The 22864-nt window shown below is 46.6% G+C and overlaps 1 protein-coding gene across 16 annotated transcripts in view; it reads right to left on the reverse strand.

The window, feature by feature from the left end:
- Nucleotides 1-22864, reverse strand: part of FHOD3 (formin homology 2 domain containing 3) — a 428661-nt gene that overhangs the window by 352329 nt on the left and 53468 nt on the right. For all 16 annotated transcript variants that reach the window (XM_036009142.1, XM_036009140.1, XM_036009138.1 and 13 more), the window contains exon 3: nt 9317-9381. In XM_036009142.1, the coding sequence (XP_035865035.1) occupies nt 9317-9381 (65 nt within the window). The remainder of the gene's footprint in view (nt 1-9316; nt 9382-22864) is intronic.

A 22864-nucleotide genomic window follows, 5' to 3' on the forward strand; every position in this document is an offset into this window, starting at 1 on the left:
TCATCAGTTAAGAGTTTTCATTTCCAAGGACTTGCCAACACGAAGCCCAAAATGTGAGGCTGTGTGTCCACAGGCTCAGGATAGAAGCCTGGGAGAAACATGGACACTCTGGCCCCAGAAGTCACAGCCCATCTGGGAAGAAGGCTTTTAACTGCCTTACTAAACACATGCAGCTCTTGAAGGGTGAAAACCAGTTTTTCTGGCTGACTTACTTTCCCTTCCCCAAAGGCAATCTGTGAACTACACCCAGCTTGCCTGGAAAACCATCCTTTGAAGCATGGTGAAACTGTTTTGAAAAACATTTCAGCTATTTTGGCAGCATCTGTCAGACTCTTCAAACCAGAAGAGCTGCATCCATCTCTAAGCACTTATCTAGAAGAAGGCTGAAGACAACACAAAGTGGCCTGAAAGGAGAAGTAGCAGACCAGTGCAAAGAACACTACTCGAGGACCCAGAGCTTCAAGCCTTAGTCCTGCCACCTCCCAGGAATGTGGCCTGTAGGAAAATGCCTACCCCTGGGGCCTCACCTTTCTCAGCATCTCCAGATGCTCGGGAAGGGCAGTGAGGGTCCATGAAACTGTGGCTGGGAATGGACAACACTGCAAAGGCAACTCATGTGCTGAACAAGGTCAACGTTACTTTAAATGGCCAAGGTAGACAATCAGGATTTTTTTCTTTTTCTTTTTAGTATTTTTTAGGAAAGTTCATCTCAAACTAATCATCTTTATAGCATCTTACAACTTTTAAAATACTTGTAGATACATTATCCAATTTTAAGAGTGTTAATAAGTTGATCATTGAACCTAAAGCAGAATCTTTTTTAGAGGTTAAGAAATGACTGAAGGCTAAGGAGCCTCTGGGACATCTTCAAAGGTACCAACATTCAAATCATAGGGATGCCAGAAGGACAAGAGAAAGGAAGAAATTGAAAACTTATTTGAAAAAATAATGAAAGAAAACTCCCCTAATTTGGGGAAAGAAATAGACATACAAGTACAGGAAGCACAGAGTTCCAAACAAGATGGACACAAAGAGGACCACACCAAGACACATCATAATTAAAATGCCAAAGGTTAAAGATAGAGAATCCTAGAAGCAGTGAGAGAAAAGCAAATAGTTACCTACAAATGAGTTCCCATAAGACAGTCAGTTGATTTCTTGAAAGAAACATTGCAGGCTAGAAGGGACTAGCAAGAAGTATTCAAAGTGATGAAAAGCAAGGACCTACAACCTAGATTACTCCATCCAACAAAGCTATCATTTAGAATAGAAGAGCAGATAAAGTGCTTCCCAGGCAAGATAAAGCTAAAGAAGTTCATCATCACCAAGCCATTATTATATGAAATGTTACTCTGAATTATATACGAAAACGATCAAAATGATGAACATTAAGATGGCAATAAATTCACAAATATCAACAACTGAATCTGCAAAACAAACCAAGCAAACAAGCAGAAGAGAAACAGAATCGTGGATATGGAGGTCACCTGGAAGGTTATGAGCTGGGAGGGGAAAGGAGTAGAATGAGGGAAAAGGTGCAAGTATTAAGAAGTACAAGTTGGTAGGTACAGAAGAGGCAGGGGGATATTGAAAACAGTATAGGAAATGGAGAAACCACAGAACTTACACACACAACTCGTGAGCACAAATGAAGGGGGAGGATTGCTGCAGGGAATGGGGGTACCAGGTGGAGGGGGACACCAGGGGAAAAATTGGGACCACTGTAATAGCATAATCAATAAATATATTTTTAGAAAGAAATGATTGCAGCACTGACTGCATGCCTCACAATGGATCTTGTCCCACCAACCTGAAATGGACCACCCCCCCACCCCCACACACCGTCACAGTCCAGTTACTGCGATGCAGTAGATGACATCACCTCTGGGTATGATTAACAACAGAATTGCTCTTTTCCCCAGTGATGATAACATTTCAAGTATGCTAACCTATTTAATTTTCTCCTTTGCTATTCTAGTGCTCTTACTGTAGTACAAAAACTTGAGGCTATAGCACTTGTAACAAATTCCCTAACACCTTTTTTTCTTGAATTAAATCTTGAACTGACTGCATGTTTTGCTGAATCACTCAAGTTTTCCAAGCGGTTTTTTCCCAAGTCAAAATACTTCTCATTAGGTGTTTCTAACACAACAGAAATCAGCAAAGCGCCCCAAGAGTCACCCTCCCCAGGAATCTGTTGAATCCCTCAGTAAGACCGGACACACGTTTGGCTGTACACCTAGTCCTTAGAGAGCCTCCATTTAGCAAGACATCCGGGAGCCGGGAGCCGTCCACCCACTGCCAGCACATGGGCCCTCTCCGCATCAAGACTTCTATTCACACAACAGAGCATTTTGTTTCCCAACGTAAACTTTGTTCAGACAAAAGTGAAGTTGTCCCTTCAGAGGGAGAGCCGTGGGCACAGAGCGCCAGGCACTAGGGTTTGCATCATACACCCACGAGCAGGTGAGACCTGGGGTGGGGTGGGGCGGGGCAGGGGAGCAGTGCGGGGAAGCATTAGTGGAGACACTGGTAGAAATGGGTGGGTGGGGCAGGAGAAAGCGGTGGTGGGAAAAAGGAGACAACTGTGCTTGAACAACAATAAAAAAAGCAAAAAATTTTAAAATGTTTAGAAAACAAAAATAAAAAAGAAATCGTTCGAAAGCACAGTGGTGTCCTTACCTGAGGCTGTTTCCTGGACACACAGCTAAAGGGCCCTCGGGACAGCAACTTCGGGGCCTAACTGTCACTCGCGGTTTCAACTAGTCTCATACCAGCTGCTACAGGGTCCTCACCAATATGACCATGTTCTCTACGGTCTTTTTTTTTTTGGTGCCAGAATCTCACGTTCCTTGGTAAGGATGTCAGCAATGATCAGGCCAGTGCAAAGCAAACACACATGCTCACATTCTATCATCCAACATCTAGAGATCCTTAGAGATGAAAGGTAAACTCCTAAAGAGACAACGAATAAGCAGTTTAAGTAAGGAAGTACAGATGAGAAATAAAGCTGCTATAAGAGACCCTGGTGTACCTGCTGTTCTCTCCTGTGGTTCAATTCACATTTGTTCACATTCTTATTCCCTTTCTTGATACCTCTAATTCCCACAGCTCATCTGTATCCGGAAGGTTCTCATGCTAACTCTCTCATAGGAGCGTGTCTTTATTTTTTGATCCACCCACCACCTTTACATTTATTTGCATATCTATAGATGGTAGGGCCATTCTTTAAATTCTCTGGTTTCTCTTTCCATTTTTGGTGAGAAATCATTTCTGAGCTATATACTCTAAGAGCATAGCATCTGCAAGACAGAACTGAATATCCTCCAGCATTTAAACACTAGACTCTCATGCAGTTGCACACACCTGGTGGTTGTTTTACATCCTTCCCATATCCTATCTGCTTTCATTTCTTGGGGGCTGGGGGTGGCGAGGGAGGTGGCACATCTGTCAATCACTGTTTGATGGGAAGGCACCTTAGACATTGCCACCGACAGGGCGGCTGACCTGCCCCAGCCCAGACCCAATGTGGACGTTCTGTGGGTTTGGCCTCCTGGGAGCTGACACAGGTTAATAGGAAACAGATGATGGGAGGCATTTACCTGATTAACCCACAGAGCTTGTTTTTACCTTGAGAACAGAACCCTGGGCAAACATGGGTCATAGACTTCATGGCGTATAAAAGGGAGGAGACTTTAAAAAAAATGCAGGCACCACAAGTCTCCTGCTGCAAAGGGAGACTCGGGATTTCTAACCCAAGCCACTGCATGCCAAGGCAGCAGCCAGCCACTCAGGCCACTCTGCAGGAGACCATGGGGGTGGGAGTCAGGCTCCGGGACTTCTGGAGAACCAGGTCTCAGCACCAAAGAAAGAAAATAGGAAATGTGACTAAATGCACATAATACCACTAGGGAAGGGTATGGTATAGCCAGGATACTGTTAGCTTGGTCAGTGCGACACCCAGGGACAGGACAGGGCAGGAAGGAACACCACCCCCAACCAAGGCTGCAGTGGCAGAGGCAGGACAGGAGCAAAAGCAGCCTCCAGTGGGGATGCAGGAAAGAGTCAGCCAGAAGCCCAGGTCAAGGCCAGGGGTCAGAGAAAACAGGGCAGGGGGGCCACAAGGAGACAGAATGGCTCTATGGGGGTCTTCTGACCAGAGAACAGCCTGTTTTGCTGTTTCTGCAGCCACACAGTAGACACCTGTGGGAGCGCCTGCTGTACAAACGTGGCAGAGGATGAGCTGCACCTGCATGGGCCCCACAGGGCCCAGAGGGGCTGGACACCCAAGCTAACACAGGTCTCTGCACAGGCCCCAGGTGTCTCAGCACCACAGTGCTAAAGGGCGTCCCATCTGGAAACACCACGCAGGCGTTCTTAGGCCCAACAGTGTCAAAGAGGCATTTTGCTGTTTTAATGGAAATTTCCAATAATCAATCAAGGGGCAGTAAGGATCACATTGGAATCCAGTTCACATTCCGAAGTCCAGTGTCACTCTGCAGCTCTCCGGAAGGGCAAGCGTAACACCAGCCAAGGAAGCTGGAGGGCGGGGGGGGGGGGGGGGGGGGGGGGTCTCCCTGCAAAGCCAGTGGAGATCAGCCATACAAAACCAGCTCACCAGGAGGATAGAGGAAGAGACAGGCAAAGGTGGGCGGAAGGAGCACTCCGCCCAGTCAGAAAGCTCAGGGTGGTGAGAGAGGATGGAGGAGCCACGCCCACATTCATAGGCGAAACCCAAGACAGAGACCAGAGAACGAAGGAGCAGCTCAGGGTCATGGATTACCACTCCTCCCCCGCCCCCTCCAAATACAGAAGACCAGGTCAGTCCACACTGTAGCTAGAGGTGTTCAGACACTGGTCAGAATCTGTACCTCACCCCAAGCTGCCGTCCACACCATACAGACACACACCACCTCCACCACCACCAACGAAAGCCCACACGGACACAGGACCGTTCCCATTTAGACTGCACGTGGCCTCAGGATCCTGCTCAACATGATGTCCAGGGAGCCACCTCCGCTCAATGCGCTAGCACCTAAGATGAATCCCCTCAGTGCCTCTTGCGCCAGAAGGTCCTCCTTGAAGAGCTGCCCCACGGTCATTCACCTCTTCGCTACAATGGTACAGTGCGAAGCACACAGCTGCATGATTTAGCTCGTGAGAAGAAAATGCTTCGCAAATGACATATTGACACCTCATTCCATTGACGTTTCCACTGGAAATTGACTACTTCCCTGCAGGAGTGGATGGACAGCCACCTCCTACGTTGTTTTCTTGATTTTTAAAGTTGCCTTTATCCCTGTGTTTTGACCTTTCATGGGCAATGGTGCTAATCTCATGCAGAGATGAGTCACTTCAGCCACCTCATCACCTCATAGTTTTGGGGGACATGCCTCTGAAGACCCTTTGTGCCAGCTTATCTTCACAGCTACTAGCATAAATGACACTTTGGGGTCTTTAGCCCATTTTTTATCCTTTTGTTTAACTAATGCTGGATACTTGACCATATCGGCCTTACAGGTCCCAGAACACCAATCATCAGGGCTTGTCTTCCCAATGGGGAAACACAGTCAGCGTCAGCAACTGAAGCACAGGGGTTTGAAGCCAAACAAAATGCCTTCAAAGTCAGCCAGTAGAAACCGTTCAGACATTAACTTTAGAATCCTGATGACTTCAAACCTCTTCTTTTTTTAATTTTCGGTTCCATTCCTCACCCACAATTCTTCTGCTCCGTTTCTCTTCATGGGGAGATTTAGTCATCAGAGCCAGTTGGCCCTCTGAACATTTCTTCTGGTGTCTGGAAATAGGATCACTTGCAGGGACCAAAAAATTTATTTTCTCTAGCTAACCTCATAAAATACAGACTTCTCACGCCTACCATAGATTTTTTTTTTTTGTATCTGTAGTTTCACACCCATGATATGACCATCCTTTTTTGGAGGGACTGAAGCTCATTAAGGAGGCAAGTCATGCTTTATTTGCTACACAGTATGTTACATCAAGGGGGTCATACTAAAAATGTGCAAAGAAATAAAAATTATAGTGGAGACGACAGAGGTGCAAAAAACTGGGGAGGGAAGCATCTCTCCATACCAAAATCTCATTCCAACTTCCTGCCAAATGCTTCAGCACTGCTGTGGTATCAGAAAAATCTATCTCGGCTGCTAACTCTGATCATCAAAGCAGCGCCCCTGCGGCCTTCATTTGCATGAGGTTTGCTCAGTTGCTAACCATGAAGGCTCCACTCCACTCTTGTCCCAACTGGTCCAGAGTTCCAAAGTTAACACGGAGGGTGCCAAAGGCGTGTCACCTCCAGTTCACCAACATGTAGTCCTTGCACTTGATAAAACAGGAATGAAGGAGGAGAGAATGCAGAGTGAGGAAAACATTATTTTGGAGAAATTTATTTGATAGCATTTTAAACCCGTGAGCCAAAGCTGATCTTAGATCCTTTCACCCAACTGTGAGGTGGGAAGGAAGATTGCTGGGGAAGCTGCCCATGGTGGCAGGTCTCAGACAGTGGCCTTTGCCCAATGCCTATAACAACTCGGCTATTTATTCTACTGTGAGGAGGGAAAATAACCTGGAAAAGAAACAAGGACTCAAACAACCGATGTGAAAGGTTTTTGTCTGCCCCCTTGTATGTTTTCTTTTGTCATTTTGACTGAAGATCATACAAGGTTTGGGGGATTTTTTTAATCCCAAAGAAATCTCACTGGTATTGCCATTCGGTAACAGAACAGGTCACTATGGAGGTTGGTACTTCATGCACATGATGCATACATTCCATTTTCTGCACATAACCAAAGGATAACATGCGGTGCTATTATAATAAATCTATCCCAGATATTGCAAATCATAGGAAAGGGGATTTTTTAATACAAAGGAAAAACTTTGCCCTTTGGGGTGCTGATGTTTGTTTATACAATCACACCCTCATCTGACATCCCCAGACCTAATTAGTGGTGAAAGCTGATTAAAGCAGAAAATCCTTTAAAAAATAATACATATGTACCTTAAAACTTTATTTTAACCTGTGGCTATTGAGACCAACCGCCCTGATTCGCCTGTGGGGAGGCACAGCTGGTCACCCGGGTTAGAGCACAGGAGACGCACTTGCACTCCCGGTTCTGGCCCAGGACCTCCCCTTGAATAAGGGACGGTCCGCTGCCCGGCACTCTGTGCAGACCTGCTTTCATGAACCACTCCAATAACATGGCCTATGATTTCCAGTCTCAGATTCTTTGAAGTCATACAAGAGTAAAGATGCTTGTGAAGACCAGAAGCCTACACTTTTACAACATTCTCTCACCTCTTAGTGTTGTCTCAACCCACTTATGTTGACAGAAAGGCTTTGTACTAATTTTAAATCTTTTCCAAAATAGTCAATGAATTTTCAAAGCAGAGACTTTTTAGACTCATATTTAACAGTTTATAAAATATTTGTGTTGCCATTTCATGAAATGACAAAATTCCAGTAACAAGTGCAATTGGTTTAAGGAGGTCTGGGAACAAATACACTGACACCCAGGAGCCCCCAGTTAACCCCCATGAGCAGCAAGCCCTGTGTGTCCTTGGACAGAGAGAGCTGGGCTGGCTAGAGGTGCTCAGTGGGCCACAGGGACAAGGTACAGGTTTTATTTGGATTACATGGGACTGGAGAATACATATAAATTCATGCAGTGAGTCCATAACATGGTAGCTAGTTAGAAAAACTTCTATACTAAAAGAGTTAAGCACATACTACAAAAAGAGTGAATTTTCTTAAAAGGAGCTAGCTCATTAAGATTTTCAACTAGCCCATTTTAGTATAAATCTGCTTTCCAGTGCCTTACTATTCCTGGGAAATGCCAATTTAAACTCATGCCCCAAATGCTACTGGTTATCAGCTGTATTTCTGCCAATATGGACCTTGAACAGTTGCACATTATGGGCCTGAATTTGCTCTAGATCCAAGATGGAGTGGGGGAAGTTTATCCAAAAGAATCTTAGGTCTTTTCTTCAGGTATACATGATTCATGCATATGAAATAACTGGAAAAAAATGTAAGGAAGAAAATTAAAAAGTAACCTACTAAATGTAATCGAGTGCACACACATGGTTTATGGTCACTCAGTGCTACAGACAGCTGAGAAGCAAACATGGCTAACGCTGGCTGACAGCCCTACAGGTAAATCTTACTCTGCTTCCACCAAGTTGACAAACCCTCCTGGCACCTTGACCCTCTAGCTCCTGAGTGTATGAGTCTGCTACACAGTTACTCCTGGCCATGGAGTTAGACAACGGTGGCCTCTCAGGGCACTTGCTGCCTCACCACACCTAACCCCAAATGAAGTAAAATTACACGGATTTCCCCCCACATCCGGCTGCTCTCTCACCCCCTTCCCTGGGTCTCCAGCAGGGAAGCAGGAAGGAGAAAGGACCAGAGACGATTCCTCCACTCCACCCACACACGCCGCACTCCAGGTGCAGGCCGGGCCCCACAGGATGATTTATGCTCTCCTAATGAGAGGCCTGAATCAAGGCCGCAATGTATAGTAAGTAAAAGCAAAATTACCCTGATTGGAAAAACTTCTATGCACAAAGTAAAATTTAGTTACTTTTTTTCTTTTTATATTACATACTTGCCTCAATGTGGCCCAATGCCAGGAGGAAACCAAGCCAGTTTTAGAAATGTTTTACATAGACATCATCTACTTTGCATAAATAATTCCTTCATTGCCAGTCAATCTATGTATATTGGTTGGGAAACCAGTGTGCCCAGAGAAAAAAATCAATGGCTACAGGAATGGCCCCCATGGGGTTCCTGAGTGGCTGCAGGAAAGCCATTCTGAACACAGATACATCCGTTCAACACCACAGTGCTCAGTATCCACGTGCCCCAGCCTGTACTGGCCTGAAATTTCCCTTTCAACCACCTGACCAGAAACCACAGCCTCAGACCTCACTTCCCCGCAGTCAACTTCGCAGACCCACCAGGAAGCACATGAGGTCACTTCACCTGGCTAGGGATTCACAGTGGCACAGCCCAGGGAGAGCCTCGTCTCTCCCAGCGTTGCCAGAAAGAACCTCATCACTGATGTCCTACCTCCAGCTCTATTCCCTGACCAAACAACAAAGGCAGTCAGGTGAGACAGGGCTTCAGAAACTATTGCGAGGAATCGCTTCACTAAAAACTCTAACAATCCAATGAGAGAGGCTGACCCAAGTAGGTAGCATAACAGTGACAAACGTGTTCCCATGAGTGGCATTTGTCATCACGAGTTTAATTGCTGAGGGCAGATGGCAAGCATCCCCTTCTGCAGATGTTACTCACCGATACAGGCATGGACCCTCACAGAGAGTTGTGTCCTTAGGATGATGCTGTGCTTCTTGCCCCGCCTAACGGAGAGAAAACAGGAGAAAAACGTACATGGGCATTAGAGGAGTTGACAAGCAGCAGCCTAGGTGCTGTCAATCAACTTGAAGGTTCTGACACACCCACCTGACAGAGGCTCCAGGTGAGCAGGGACCTAAACAGAGCAAGGATCGATGCTGAAATAATGTGATGTCACAGGGCTTTACAGAAAATATAATAACAAAGTTGGACTCTCTTGGATTGACGCACACACTCTACCAGCAAACCTGGTCAACTCATTCCATCCACAGAGTTTGTGTGTACTCCTCGCTCGACCACGTGGGGAAAACTTTAAAACCTGTGCCTGTGAAGTGAAATCCCAGGAGTGTAACAACTCAAATTAGCTTGATCCTTCCCATGGCTACTTTTACACGTTCCTGGGTATAGGAAAGGGGCACGCACAGCACGGGAATCAGAAGGAGCTGTTCTGCTGCGTATCTGTTCAAGGCTGCACAGGGTTTTATCTGTTACAGGAAGACGGGAGTCCACTGCAGAGCTTACAGGCTATTTGGTACCAGGAACAGCAATGTGTACAACTTGCTCCACCTTCGTTTCCTTCTCACTTCATTTCTTATGAGGAGGAAAGAAGATCCTCTCCCCAATTCTGTTTCTACTAGGGCTCATCCTGCTTTATGCAAAGTGGCACCAAAGCAGTTGACAGAGAAAATGATGAAAGGGAAGAAACAGGAGTCCTGGCCACCTGGGGGTAACAAAGGCTTTGAGATTTGGAGAAAGAGGAAGCCAGTGGACAAAGGTAAAACGAAACCAGCCAGCCAGCATGGCAGCAGGCAACCAACCCGCTGGGGCTCCTGGAGGCTGAGTCCCCCTTCCTATCGCTCTTCTGGCCACTCTCAACTCTGCCCATCAGGGCTTCATTTATAATGCAGGCAGTGCTTTGCTGCTTCCTGGTTTTATGGTTGTGTTGGAGGGGAAGGGGACGCACATCTCACCAGATGACACTGTTAATATTGGGATTGTGAATTCATAGTCATCACTGAAACAATTATATTTTTATTCTTGAGACCAGATAAGAGGGGAAAGTGTGCTTTCAAAAGGGTTTTTTTTAAATTCTTTTAAAGGAGAAAGAAAAGCCAGTTGCACTCCAACCTACAAAAGCATGCATAGCCTCCTGCCCTGCCTGCAGGTAGAGAACCTGCTTTCAGTCCCTTCAAATCCCCAGGAGCCCCTCCTTCTTACTTCATTCATTTGGTTGTTTTACATTTGCTATGTGCGGGCGCCAGTCTCAAGGAGCTCACAACAGACACCCAACACTTGGCCCATCTTTACAAGACAAGCTTGAGATTCCTACAAGCAAAGACTTCTTCAAAACTTTCTTCCTCACACATACACACAAATATTTTTCTCAATAATTTTGATGTTGTCACTCCTTCAATTCTTGTGATTGTACTGGGAAGAAAGTTTCAAGTAGGTGCGCTGAGCTGAATTATTGGACAGCCTTTGTTGAGAACAGCCAGGAAAGGTATTCTGGGGTGGGGGCGGCCACCAGTGGGTGAGGAGCCTTGCCCAGAGATGGGAGCAGAAACTGTGGGACCTCTGACAGAAGCCAGGCCCTGACTATGAGGAACAGCAAACCTGAAGTCCTCAGACCTGAGCACTGTCTGTAACTCATGTTATCAGCAGTATATCAATGATAAATCCCAAACAGTGAGCGAAGGACATGCTTCAGATGCCCAGAGTGGAGAAGCAGGCATGCGTGGCCAGGGAAAGCATTTCAGAATACCTCAAGTTCTGGAGAAGTTCTAAGGGCCCTTACTTTAACCTCTGAACAACTACAAAGTCACATTTGGAGGAAATGCTTAAGTTTTCCCACAGAATTCCCCAGCCCCAAAGGGAGTATGTGGGCAGTCACTCTAGGACTCTGGGCACCTTCGTGAAAACTGGGACAGTCTTTCCAAGGAAGTCCTGGTAGAACCACCATTCTGCAGTACCATTGAGAAACCAGGCAATCCATTGGACTGGCTAAGCTAAACCCTAGTGGAACTTAAGAGATCACAGAACAGAGAAGGTCTACTTCATAGTACTTTTATCTCTTATCATTCCAATGTTATACCTCCTTCCCTGACTACCCCGTACACAAAACGCTATGTCGGGAAAAATCTATGTGGAAGTTCTGTGTGGAGCCAAGGGCTGTGGAAGCTGCCTAATGGGATGAGGCCCCAAATCCCAGGAGTTACAGGCAAAGGAAAGGGAGCCAGCCAGGGGGAGACAAGTGGTGGTGAATGCAGCCAGGTCCACAGAAGGTGTCCTTTATCTCCCACCCCTTCCCTCACCTGCCCCCACTTGCTCCCACCTCAGATGTGGGTACCATTGCTGTGTCCATTTTACAGATGAAAAAAGCAAAGCTTGTAGATATGACATAACCTCCATAAAGTCAGAGGGCTGGTGGAAATGGGATCGGGCCTGAAAACAGAGCATCTGACGCCACAGTCACCAGTGGCACCCCACCTTTTGCTGTACAACTGCCTCGCTACAACCTGCTCCAGGACTCACAAAGGATATTGGGTTGGCCAAAAAGTCTGTCACGTTTTTCCCATGCCATGACTCTGGTAGCACTTAGTTGTTTTTAATTTTATTCAAAACAATTTTGCTAGAATGCATTGTGACAGCTGTCATGTCAGCGTGCATTAAGAAAAAATTTATCAAAATTGATGAAATTTTGGGAATGCAGATTGGTGTAGCTACTATGGAAAGCAGTATGGAGATACATCAAAAATTTAAAAATGAATCTGCCCTTCAACCCAGTAATCCCACTTCTGGGAATATATCTAAAGGAACCCAAAACACTAATTCGAAAGAACATAAGCACCTTATGTTCATTGCAGCATTATTTACAATCACCAAGATATGGAAGCAGCCCAAGTGTCCATCAGTAGCTGAGTGGATAAAACAATTATGGGGCATTTACACAATGGAATACTACTCAGCCATAAAAAAAAAAAAGAAAATTTTACTCTTTGCAACAGCATGGATGGACATGGAAAACATTATGTTAAGTGAAATAAGCCAGTTAGAGAAAGACGAATGCCATATGATTTCACTCGTACGTGGAATCTAATGAACAAACTCAACTAACAAGCAAAATAGAGACAGACTCATAGATGGTGAGCAGGATGACAGCTCTGGGAGGGGGATTAGCCGGTGGGAGGATTGAGCAAAAAGAAAAAAGGACTCATGGACATGGACAACAGTGTGGTGGTGGTTGGGGGGCGTGGTCTGGGTGTAAGGGGACTAAATGGTAATGGAAAAAATGGAATGATAATTTTTTTAAATGATGAATTTTTGTGCAGCCATTTTAATATTGAAGCTGGAAGAAGATATGCAACATTTTCAGCATATTATGCTTTATTATTTCAAGAAAGGTAAAAATGTAACCGAAATACACACAAAAAGATTTGTGCAATGTATGGAGTCGGTGCTATGACTGATCGAACATGTTGAAAGTGTTTTGCGAGGTTTCTTGGTACCATTGACATTTTGGCCAAATAATTCTTTGCTGTGGGGCTGTCTTATGCACTGGAAGGTGTTTAGCAGCACCCTGGCCTCTACACACTAGAAGCCAATAGTGGGAGAGAGCCGACATACTCAAAATATCCAAGTCAATCAAGCTATTGGTGAAAGTGAAAAATTGTCTTTTATTTTTACAGGAAAAAAAAATAACAAGCTTTCTGGCCAACCCAGTACAAAGAGTCTCTGTTTTTATTTTTGCTTTTTTAGTGGTTTAACCTCAACACTAAAATCTAACAAAGAAGACTCACATAAAAAATTAAGATGCAGATATCTAAGAAAACACTGGCAAATCAAATTATGAAAATAATGTAACAGGACCAAATAAGGTTTATCCTAAGAACTCATTGATATCACATATCAATGTATAGAGGACATCCATCATAAAATCCCTTTGCTAGCTTCGATGCTGATATATTGGAGAAAGGCTGATTTTTAGGTATTCCCTTTGTATATGGCCATCTCACTGCTATTATTGATTCTAAAAATCTTTTAGCTGATTTTTCTGGGCTTCTTTTAGGGAGGCAATCATATCATCTATATAAAAATAATCACCTTATCCCCACTTTTGTAGTAAATATGCCCTTGTCTTCTGTTTCTGTCTCATGGCTAAAACTTTCAGAGGAAAATTAAATAATCATGGGTATAATTTTCCCTGCCCCGAGTGGGATACTATGTCAGATTGGGTTTGGAAAATAATAATCATAATAGTTGTTAACATTTATGGAATGCTTATCGCGTGCCAGACAAGATTCTAAGTACTTTATACAGATTTGATCTTCACAAAATTCCTATAAAATAGGTAACAGTGTTGCCATTCTTAACATAAGGAAATTGAGTCCCAGAAGGATTAAGCAACATAGCTGAAGTCACATCGCTAGAAAGTGACAGAACTCAGATTCGACACCGGCCGCCTGACCCCGAGCCCGCCCCCCTATATCACCTCCCTGATGGGGGCCCCTCGCCCATCGCCTCAGTCCACCCCGTCTGAGGCGCACAGCGCATGTTCTGCCCAAGACAGCAGCAGCACAGAAGCCCTGCCTGCCCTGCCGATTTCGGAGTCACAGCTGCAACGCCAGTTCTCGCGGGAATTCCCAGCCCGCTGGCCCACTCTGCAGATTTTGGGCTTGCCAGTCCCCGAAATGGAATGAGCCCATTATCAGCACTTGAAATAAACCTCTCTAGATAGACTCAGTAGACCAGATGGATTAGATTAGATACATTAGGTGGATAGGTAGATAGACAGATGTCTTACTGGTTCTATTTCTCTGGAGAACCCTAATACAAACTTTGGTATCTACCTTCATGGAGCTTCCCTGTTAAAAAAAAAAAAAAAAATCAGTGAAAGGCTGTCCACATAGACCCAGCATAAGCACTTCAGCATCCTTTCCTCCTTGCCACTGACATGCAGTATCTGTTTCACAGCTGCCGCTCCTTCCGAATCTGCCTGTTGGCTGCAGGATGACCCAGGGGCAAAAGCAATTTAATTTGACCTGAAACTCCCCAGGGAGACTCCGATTCCATTCCTATCAGCACAGACACTGCCAGGGAAACATCACCGGCTTTGGAGACCAGCCACAGTCAATCGGGTGCCCAGACCCGCAGCCAGTGCTACCCAAGTGACAAGAGAGCTTGTCACTAAAATAGAGGCGCAGTTCAAGGGGACTCCGATCAAGGCAAACACGCCAGGGACAGGAGGGGACTGTGGATAAAGTAACTTTCCAAAACTTCCTGGCTTCTCAGAATACAGTTTCTCCTACAATAATGTCTATAGCCTTGGGCCAGTGGGGGTGGGGAGGGGGGTAGTATCTGGTTTAAGCAAGCAAGTCACACCGAAACCCATGTGTTTCCGTTCTGCCCCTGTCTCTCAAGACAATGTTTTTATAAGAATAACATACAAAGTCTTTTTGTGACAGTAAGAACAAGTACATTTGTTAATTTATTGAGTGGCATAGAGCCAAAGGCTTGATAGTTTTCCTTGCAGCCAACATAATTAATGCCCCCCAAATATTCCTCCACTCAAATTAGAACTAAACTGTGATTTCAAACAAGGGTAGAAAACACATGTTTGACCATGTGGCAGAAGCAGAAACCGGGGGCCCCTCAGCAGTTGCCCCAGGAATAGGAGCTTCTGGAGCTGGACTCAGCCAGCGCTCTGCCTGAGGGATGAGATGAAGAAGGACTTGAACTAGTCATCAGCAAGCGAAAAGACAGTGTTACCTAAGATCACTTTGCTTCGAAAGCTCCAAGCCCAAGAGAACCCGTTGCTACTACCGTCATCTCCAGACACAGGCTGGCTTGCCCTAGCAGACAGTAGCGGCGAAAAACGTAGGCTCCAAAGCCAACTGTGTGATCTTGGACAAGTTACTCAGCCTCTCTGAGCCCCAGCTTCCTTGTCTGTAAAATAGGATGATATTATTATGCTTTCGATGTCATACAAAAGAAATGAAGACTTAACTCCTATTTTCTTCAGGTGCCCTCGATGAGGAAGAAAGCTTGGTTGAACCCGTTCACAGCTCCCAGTCTGCTGGGACCCCAGGGCCTCTCCTTCTGTCCTTGATTTGTTCCTCCACCACTTTTCTGCTCCTTCTCTCCCTGAGGACACCCTAAATTCCCCTCCTCACGACACCCCTGGCCTTGCCTTGGTCCTCTCACAACTTGGTTTCTCAGTGCGTGGTGTCCACTGCCCTCCCTGTGGAGTCTTCTCTCCTTGCTGAGGCACACGCCACTGGTGACTCACCCGATACCCAAGTCCCCCTTTTGTCTTAAACAAAAGAACCCAATTCTGTTTGAGGTGACCATGCACCCGACCTAAAACCTGCATCTCCAGTCTCCTTGGCCCCCAGAGCTGGCCGTGTGACACAGTCCTCTTCAGTGAACTGTGTGTGGAAGTTGCTGGTGGTGCTTCTGAAGAAGCTCTTTAAATGGGCCGACCTAACAGGCCCCAGCACTCACCCTTCACCGTCTTGGGCAGGGGCCGCTGGACACCCACAGCAACAGCGCTGGAGGGTTCACGGGACACAAGCCCAGACTCGTGGAGCGAGCCCCAGTTCCGGCCAAGGTCGTGTGAGCGACAGCTCCGTGCACGGGGACAGACAAGCGCTCCCCTGCACACATCCTTCTTCCTGGCCGCGGGGAGGCAGAGGACAGGGAAAAGCCAAAGCAGCTCTGGCCACAGAGATGGAATCCTCCACCAGCCCAGGGAAGGACTGCCCACATTTGAACCCTTACACAAGAAAGAAATGAACTTCTATCTTCTTTAAACGGCCAATTTTAGACTGTCTTCACTACAACAGAGAAGCTGCACCGTAGCCAATGCACCCCTCCCCGCCCCCGTGTGATGCCGCAGGAAGAGCAGCCAACCTGCAACTATGATGAAGCACCAGAGACGAAAGCTGCACCCTAAGCCTGGGTTTCTAAGAGCATCTTGTAACCAACACAGTGTCCTTGAAACAGCCTAAGTATCCACTTTTTAAAAATGGGCTTAATTTTTTCAAAGAAGTTTTAGGTTCACAACTTCCTGCCTGCAATGGATCACCCCGCAGTCTCCCTGCTCCTTGATGCTTCTCACCTGGGTCCCAGGCCAATATCTCTCACCTGGCCCCCTCCCACCTTGAGCGTGGCTGCTATAACCTCTGGTATAAACCTCTTCTCCCCTCCCCAAATTGCCCCCTCTCCACAACCTCACTACTTCTCTAAGCAGCCCGCCATCTATCAGTACGCTATGCATCTCCTGTCACGTGTCCATTTTATTCTCCTGTTCCCCCCTGCTCAACCAGTGCCACACCTTCAGATCCACGGCTCTCTCCCCGTCTCCATCCGGTGCGGACCCCACCCCACCTGCCTGCCTCGGCCACCAGGCCCGTTAGGTGACTCCCCACAGTGAACTGCCTCTGACCAGAGCCCCCCTGCTCCAAGTCCTGCCCACTCCCCCACCCTCCCTCTCACTCAAGGAGTTCCTCGACAGCTCCGTCTTGGCAGGTCAGTTCTCTCCTGTCTGACCCCAACCCACACTATACAGCCAGTGCCTATCTGGGCGCCTCCACTCCTACCTGCTGCTGTCTTCATCCCACTGTACACCCTGGCATCTGGAGGTATTTAGGGCCTATCAAATTCCACTGTCCACTCAGCCTGGGAGTTCATTGTCTCTCTGACTCACTGCAGCATTTGCAGGAATACTCTCCCTCGTGTAATGGAATCACCTGGTGGGGGCTTTAAACAGCCTGAGCCCACCTCCAAGGTCTGTTTTTATTGGTCTGGGGCTGGGTGTGGGAGGGAAGTTGTTCAAGTTCCTCAGGGGGTTGCAATATTCTCCAAGACCCAGAACCTATGCTGTATGTTCCCACCCCAGCAGCCAACTACCTGGGGAGCTTTTTAAAAGATAAGATTCTCAGACCCAGGCCAAACCTCCAGAAGCAGGCACCTAGAAACCAGCATGTCTAAAGAGCTTTCTCCTGTGGTACTCAGAGGCAGCCACCTTAGTTAGCACTGGTCCAGAGCTGGTGGCGGGGCTGTCTTTGCTACGCCCCTCAGCCCAGCACTGAACTCACCCGGACGGCACCCTTTATTTGAAAGGGCCAGTTTTCCCCCCACCGTGACCAGGGATAGGTCTTGGCGGTTGCACCTTGAGCCTTGCGCTGCACTGAGAAGACAGGAGACCCTTAACACCCTTCACTGATTTGCCAAAAGAGCCCCAGACACCAACACACCTGCACTGCAAGCTGAAGATAATCACTTAAGAGGAAGAGAGGGGGAAGATCCTCATTGCATCCCCTCCGCACCTAACCAGAGTCTGTTATAGCTTGTAGAGTTTATGTTTGCTGTTTGGTTTAGTTTTTCAGGTTTAGTAGGTTTGGATTTAGGTTCCAAATGTATTTTAGGTGACTTTCCATTCTACCAGGTTTAGATACAGATGTGGCTAGATGAGGTTAACTTTTGTGTCAGACAATGAGAAGGGAAAACTGCTTATTCCTTCAAACTTGACATTTTGGGATGCAAAGAACTCTTTAGGAATCTGATGAAAGGCTGCTGAAACCCCTCCCCATCCAAAAACTCTGCACACCCACCAACTGCACAGAGGGATTCATGGACATCCCCCCCCACACACACATACACGGATCCTTGGAGCAATTGGGTGTCTAGAAGTCCAACCAGAGATCCCCCAAACCCGTTCACCCCTCTAAACATGTCCACTGCAAAGCTGGCTTGATCAAGCCCACCCACCCCTAGAGACCCCACCTTCTTCATTCTGAGCCTCAAGCCTCACACTGCCAGGCTTCCCTGCCCCCACATAACCCTTGCGGACAGGAGTGGGGGTGATGTATTTGCCAGCCTCTGTGGCAGATGAGCAAATGAGAGATAAGCAGCAGCTGTGTTTAGGGGTCAAGCAGAGAAAGAGGGAAAGGCTTCGAGCTACTCAAGCAGAGGAGTACCTGGGGATGATTACGCCACATCTGGCAACCACACTGGTCCTTACAGTGTCTCTAAAGCACCAAGCTTCAAGCCCACTCTGAGCGCTGCCATGCTCCCACCTACTGCGCCCTCCACCCCACCTTCTCTGGGACGGTACCCTGTGGGCCTCAGCCGGCACTAGCTCCACCAGGGGCAGGAATGAGCAAAAAGGGTGAGGGACTCTGGCCCAGCTCTGCCCCGTGGGCAAGGCTGCTACTTTGGTTTTCTGGAAGAGAGAAGGAAGGAGGGAGGGAGGAAGAGAAAAAAGGAGGGAAGGAAGGAAGGAAGGAAGGAAGGAAGGAAGGAAGGAAGGAAGGAAGGAAGGAAGGGGGAAGGGGGGAAGGACAGGGGGAAGGAAGGAGGAAGGAAGGAAGGGAAAAGAGAAGGGAAGGGAAGGGAAGGGAAGGGAAGGGAAGGGAAGGGAAGGGAAGGGAAGGGAAGGGAAGAAAAAAGAAAAGAGAGAAGGGAGGAAGGGAGAGAGGAAGGAAGCAAGAAAGAGGAGAAAAAGGAAAAAAAAAAATGCATAAGCCCTTCCAAGCCTAAAATCCAATGATTTCCATTTCAAAGTATCATCTTCTCAACTTCTGACTGTAATTATAATAAGGGCTACTCGTTTGGGGTGTGTTTTACATGCAAAAAAACTAGCTTACTATTTTAGATACATCATCACATTTTGCCTCACAACAACCAAAGGAGGCGGCATTGTGGTTATATCATCTCCACTTAAAGGAAACTGGGGTTCAGAGAGATGAAGTAACATTCCCATGGTCATACACAGCGAGACAACCACACAGCCCGTGCCCCTAACCACTGAGCTTGCTGCCCTGCACTACGCCCTCCCCAGATACCAGAGACCTTGTGGGAATCCTGGGAATACAGGGAGGGAACCAGAGTTGGGTAATACTGTCCTCATTTTATAAATAAAATTATTAACTCTTATCAGAGGTAAAGTGACTTGCCCAAAGTCATGCCATGGCAGGGTCAGACATAATAATCCAGAAGCTTCGGGGCTCCTGTTTCCGCTGCTAACTTCCCAGGCCTTGGAAGCCAGTGAACAGACCTGGCTCCATTCTTCCTGCATAATAATTGCTTTGTCCTTCCTCTTTTGAAGGTCTTTTGCCCTCTTCTCTGATTAGCCATAGCTTGAGTGATAATTCTAAACAAGGGGTGAGTTAATCTTTAGTCCTGGCAAAATGAGCAGCGTAATGAACAAAAACAAAGAAACAAACTCCTCCAGCAAGGAAAATTCACTCGGAACACACTGTACGAGAAACCCCATCCTTTTCACACAGCCCGCCCCACAGCTTCGTCAGATGGTCACCCGTAAGGAGATGTTTTGTTGTAATTTGCACAAAAAAATCAAGACAAGAATGGTATTTCATTTGACCTCTTCATGCCTAAAATGGGCAATTGTTAACTAGGGAGAATTATATTTTAACTCCCACTGGTAGGAGACATGAGTTCTCAGGCACCCAGACGTTGCCAAATGCCACCCTTCCAGGAGAGAACCTAGTACCTAGAGAACCTAGGAGAACCTTGGTGTGGTGACGCTGCCAATGTGCCCAGACACCCCGCACCTGTGCAGGAGGGCTCAGCCTGCAGGCTGCTTCCAGCCAGCTCTGCCAGCGCTCAGTAGTGGTAAACAACCAGGGAACAACCATGGTGCCTGGCAATGCCAGGACAATATGAACCTGGCATGTTGTCTGCAATCCAGGCCAGGGACAGGGGGGCTTGCCCACTAGAGATCAGTAAAGGTGGCTTCTTCACACTCTTCTGGACAAACCAAGGGTCATCCTGAGTGCATTCCAGGGAACAAGGGGTAGGTCACTGCAAACAGACTATTTCAAAAACATAAACCCCGCATCTGGGGTGAGTCTGGGGCACACCTGTCAAGTGTGCAGCTACCCAACAGCTTTGGGGCTGCCTTCCCCTGTTGGCAGTTGCCCACCTCGTCAGTCCTGCCTTCTCGCCATCATTCACTTCCCCAGCATCGCGTGCTATTGCGGGGCAGACACGTGGGCCAGGACCATGGGCCCAGGGCCAGGTGATGGTGATTCGGAAGGGAATGGAGTAAGAAAGCAAGCCCAGGATCTCCCCTCCGGTGACCTTACAGCAAGGTTCCTGGCTCTTTAGGAGTGGCAGGAAAGACACTTCCAGCACCTGGATGCTGGAGCTGACAGTGTGAGCTGTAGAGTTGGTACCAGATGGTGACAGAAACGTGTATTCCCTGCAGCCAGCCTGCACTATGGCGGGGGGCTGTTTCAGCTGCAGGCAGTGTTTTAGCCTTGGACTGAAGATGTCCTTGCACGAACCAACCTTATGTCACCAAAGGTTCAAATGTACATCCTGGGTAGATTCTAAAGGGCCTTTGCCCAGGTGTTCCTGGGATGGCGGAAGAGTACACACATACCTGGGAGATACTGTTCCAGACCAAGGCAATGAAGCGAGTCTCTCAATAAAGCAAGTCTCACAATATAGTGACTTGCAATCTTTCGGGGTGGGGGGACCTTGCCTTCAATTTGTGAGAAAGGCAACATCCATGAGGCACACTGAAGGGAAGCACAGTAGAGTGAGCTATGCCTGTGCAGACTCGGGACCTGGCCAGACCTATGTTCAGACTTGGCTCCACCATCCACTGGCTCTGCAGACCCAACTGTGTAGTTTAACTTCGTACCCTCAGTTGTTTCAAATGAAAAGTGGTGACAATGAAATCCAACCACAGGACTGTTAAGAGAATAAGCTGTTAAACAAACATACCTTCAATAAGGTGCCTAGCATCGTGGTTGGCATGGCAGGTGCCCCATAGGGGTAATTTTCTTCCCAACACTTAATTCTTAATATTGTTGCCTAATACATTAACATTTGTTTTTTCTAAGCTGCTATCTCTAAAACATTCAACTTCTGATACAAGAGAAAAAGTCAAACAGGACATGGTCTTCAAGCATAACACCACTAGAGATATTTTTCAGGTTGACAATGATTTATTCATAACTCTCCTGGATCGATGAGCCATAAAGTCACTCAATTAGACGGTCGTCCAGCCTGCATTATAGCATCTTATATATCAGGGTAGCATGTCAGACACTTGGTAAAAACTATAGCGATAGAATTTCCTCAAATCTATTGGTCCAATAATAGTCATTTTAAAAATGAAGATGCACAGAACCCGATGGGACTTAACAATGACACCCTAACGTGTGCACAGCCAGTGACAGTGTCCAGGCCTTTCCCCTGCACTATTGGTGTGGTCCGTGGAACCACTGGGGACACAGGAAGGGCATCCTCACAGAGCCCTGCTGGGTCCTACCCAGGTCCCTGGTTTTCTTGGAGCTCTAGGTCATGACATTCAGGGATCCATTCTGGGGTCCTCTCATTTACCTGGCCACCAGTGTTCCCTAAGTTGTCATAAGGTGCTGAGAAAAAGCTAGGCACTGGATATTCAGACAGGTCTAACTCTGACCTCGTAGAGTTTTATCAACAGAGAAAACAAATAATTAAGGGAAAATGGACCATAAATTGTGATGGGTGATAAAGCAGGGAAATCCGAGAATTTATCAGTACACAGTGGAGTCAGGTAGGAAACTAACACTAACAAGGCTCCCCTCCGCTTTTTTTCTTTTTGAGCCATCCATGAAAAAAATCAGTCTCCTCAGATAATATTCATCTGATTGTAATATATTTTTAACTCAAGCAAGGTAATGTGCAAACCACTGGGGGAACCCCCTGACCACCAGAGTGAGGTAGCTGAGCATTATTTGGAAAGCAACAGGGAGAAAGGCAACATCCATGAAGTTTCACCCCTGAAGTTTCCTAAGGAGGAAGGTGATAAAGTCAGAGATGCACTTGGCTCTGGATGGATGAGGGATGGAGAGGGAGGCAGGGGGCCTCGTACATAAATATAGGAATGGCTGGTTGTATGGGCATATCCCTACAGAGATTTTACTTTCTCTACACGTCTTTGATTTTGTATGTGTGTTATTTTATTCCGACTCAGCAATCAGAAGTATTAAGCAATTCTAAATGCAGGCTAAAAGTGACTTGATGTTAATTAACATAATTAATCATTGTTTTCAAGTGCAATGAATTCGAAAGATAATGTAGTATAAAATAATCTACTAGAGCATCTGCCAAGAAAACTAAATACTTAGTAAGTTACCATTAAAAACAATGTTTGAAACAGTTGTCAATCCACTAAAATCTTAATAATATTAATTTAATTATATGTGGCTTTTACCAAAAAGGAAACAGGATATACACACCACAGGCTGGGTTAAACTATACCAGAAATGTCCCGACCCCCGAGGAGACCCTTGGAGAAGAGTGACTCAACGGCATGGTGTCAGGTGGGCACTAGGCTCACTGGGGGGATCACCTCGTGAGTTCTGTCGATGTCTGACCACTGTGCTATACCCCAAAACTCTGTGATATTGGATGTCAACCGTAACTGAATTTTTAAAATAACAGTTACTCAAAATGCAAAAGGGTCTGCAG

The sequence above is a fragment of the Phyllostomus discolor genome, chromosome 9 (assembly GCF_004126475.2).
Source record: "Phyllostomus discolor isolate MPI-MPIP mPhyDis1 chromosome 9, mPhyDis1.pri.v3, whole genome shotgun sequence".
NCBI classification, from domain to species: domain Eukaryota; kingdom Metazoa; phylum Chordata; class Mammalia; order Chiroptera; family Phyllostomidae; genus Phyllostomus; species Phyllostomus discolor.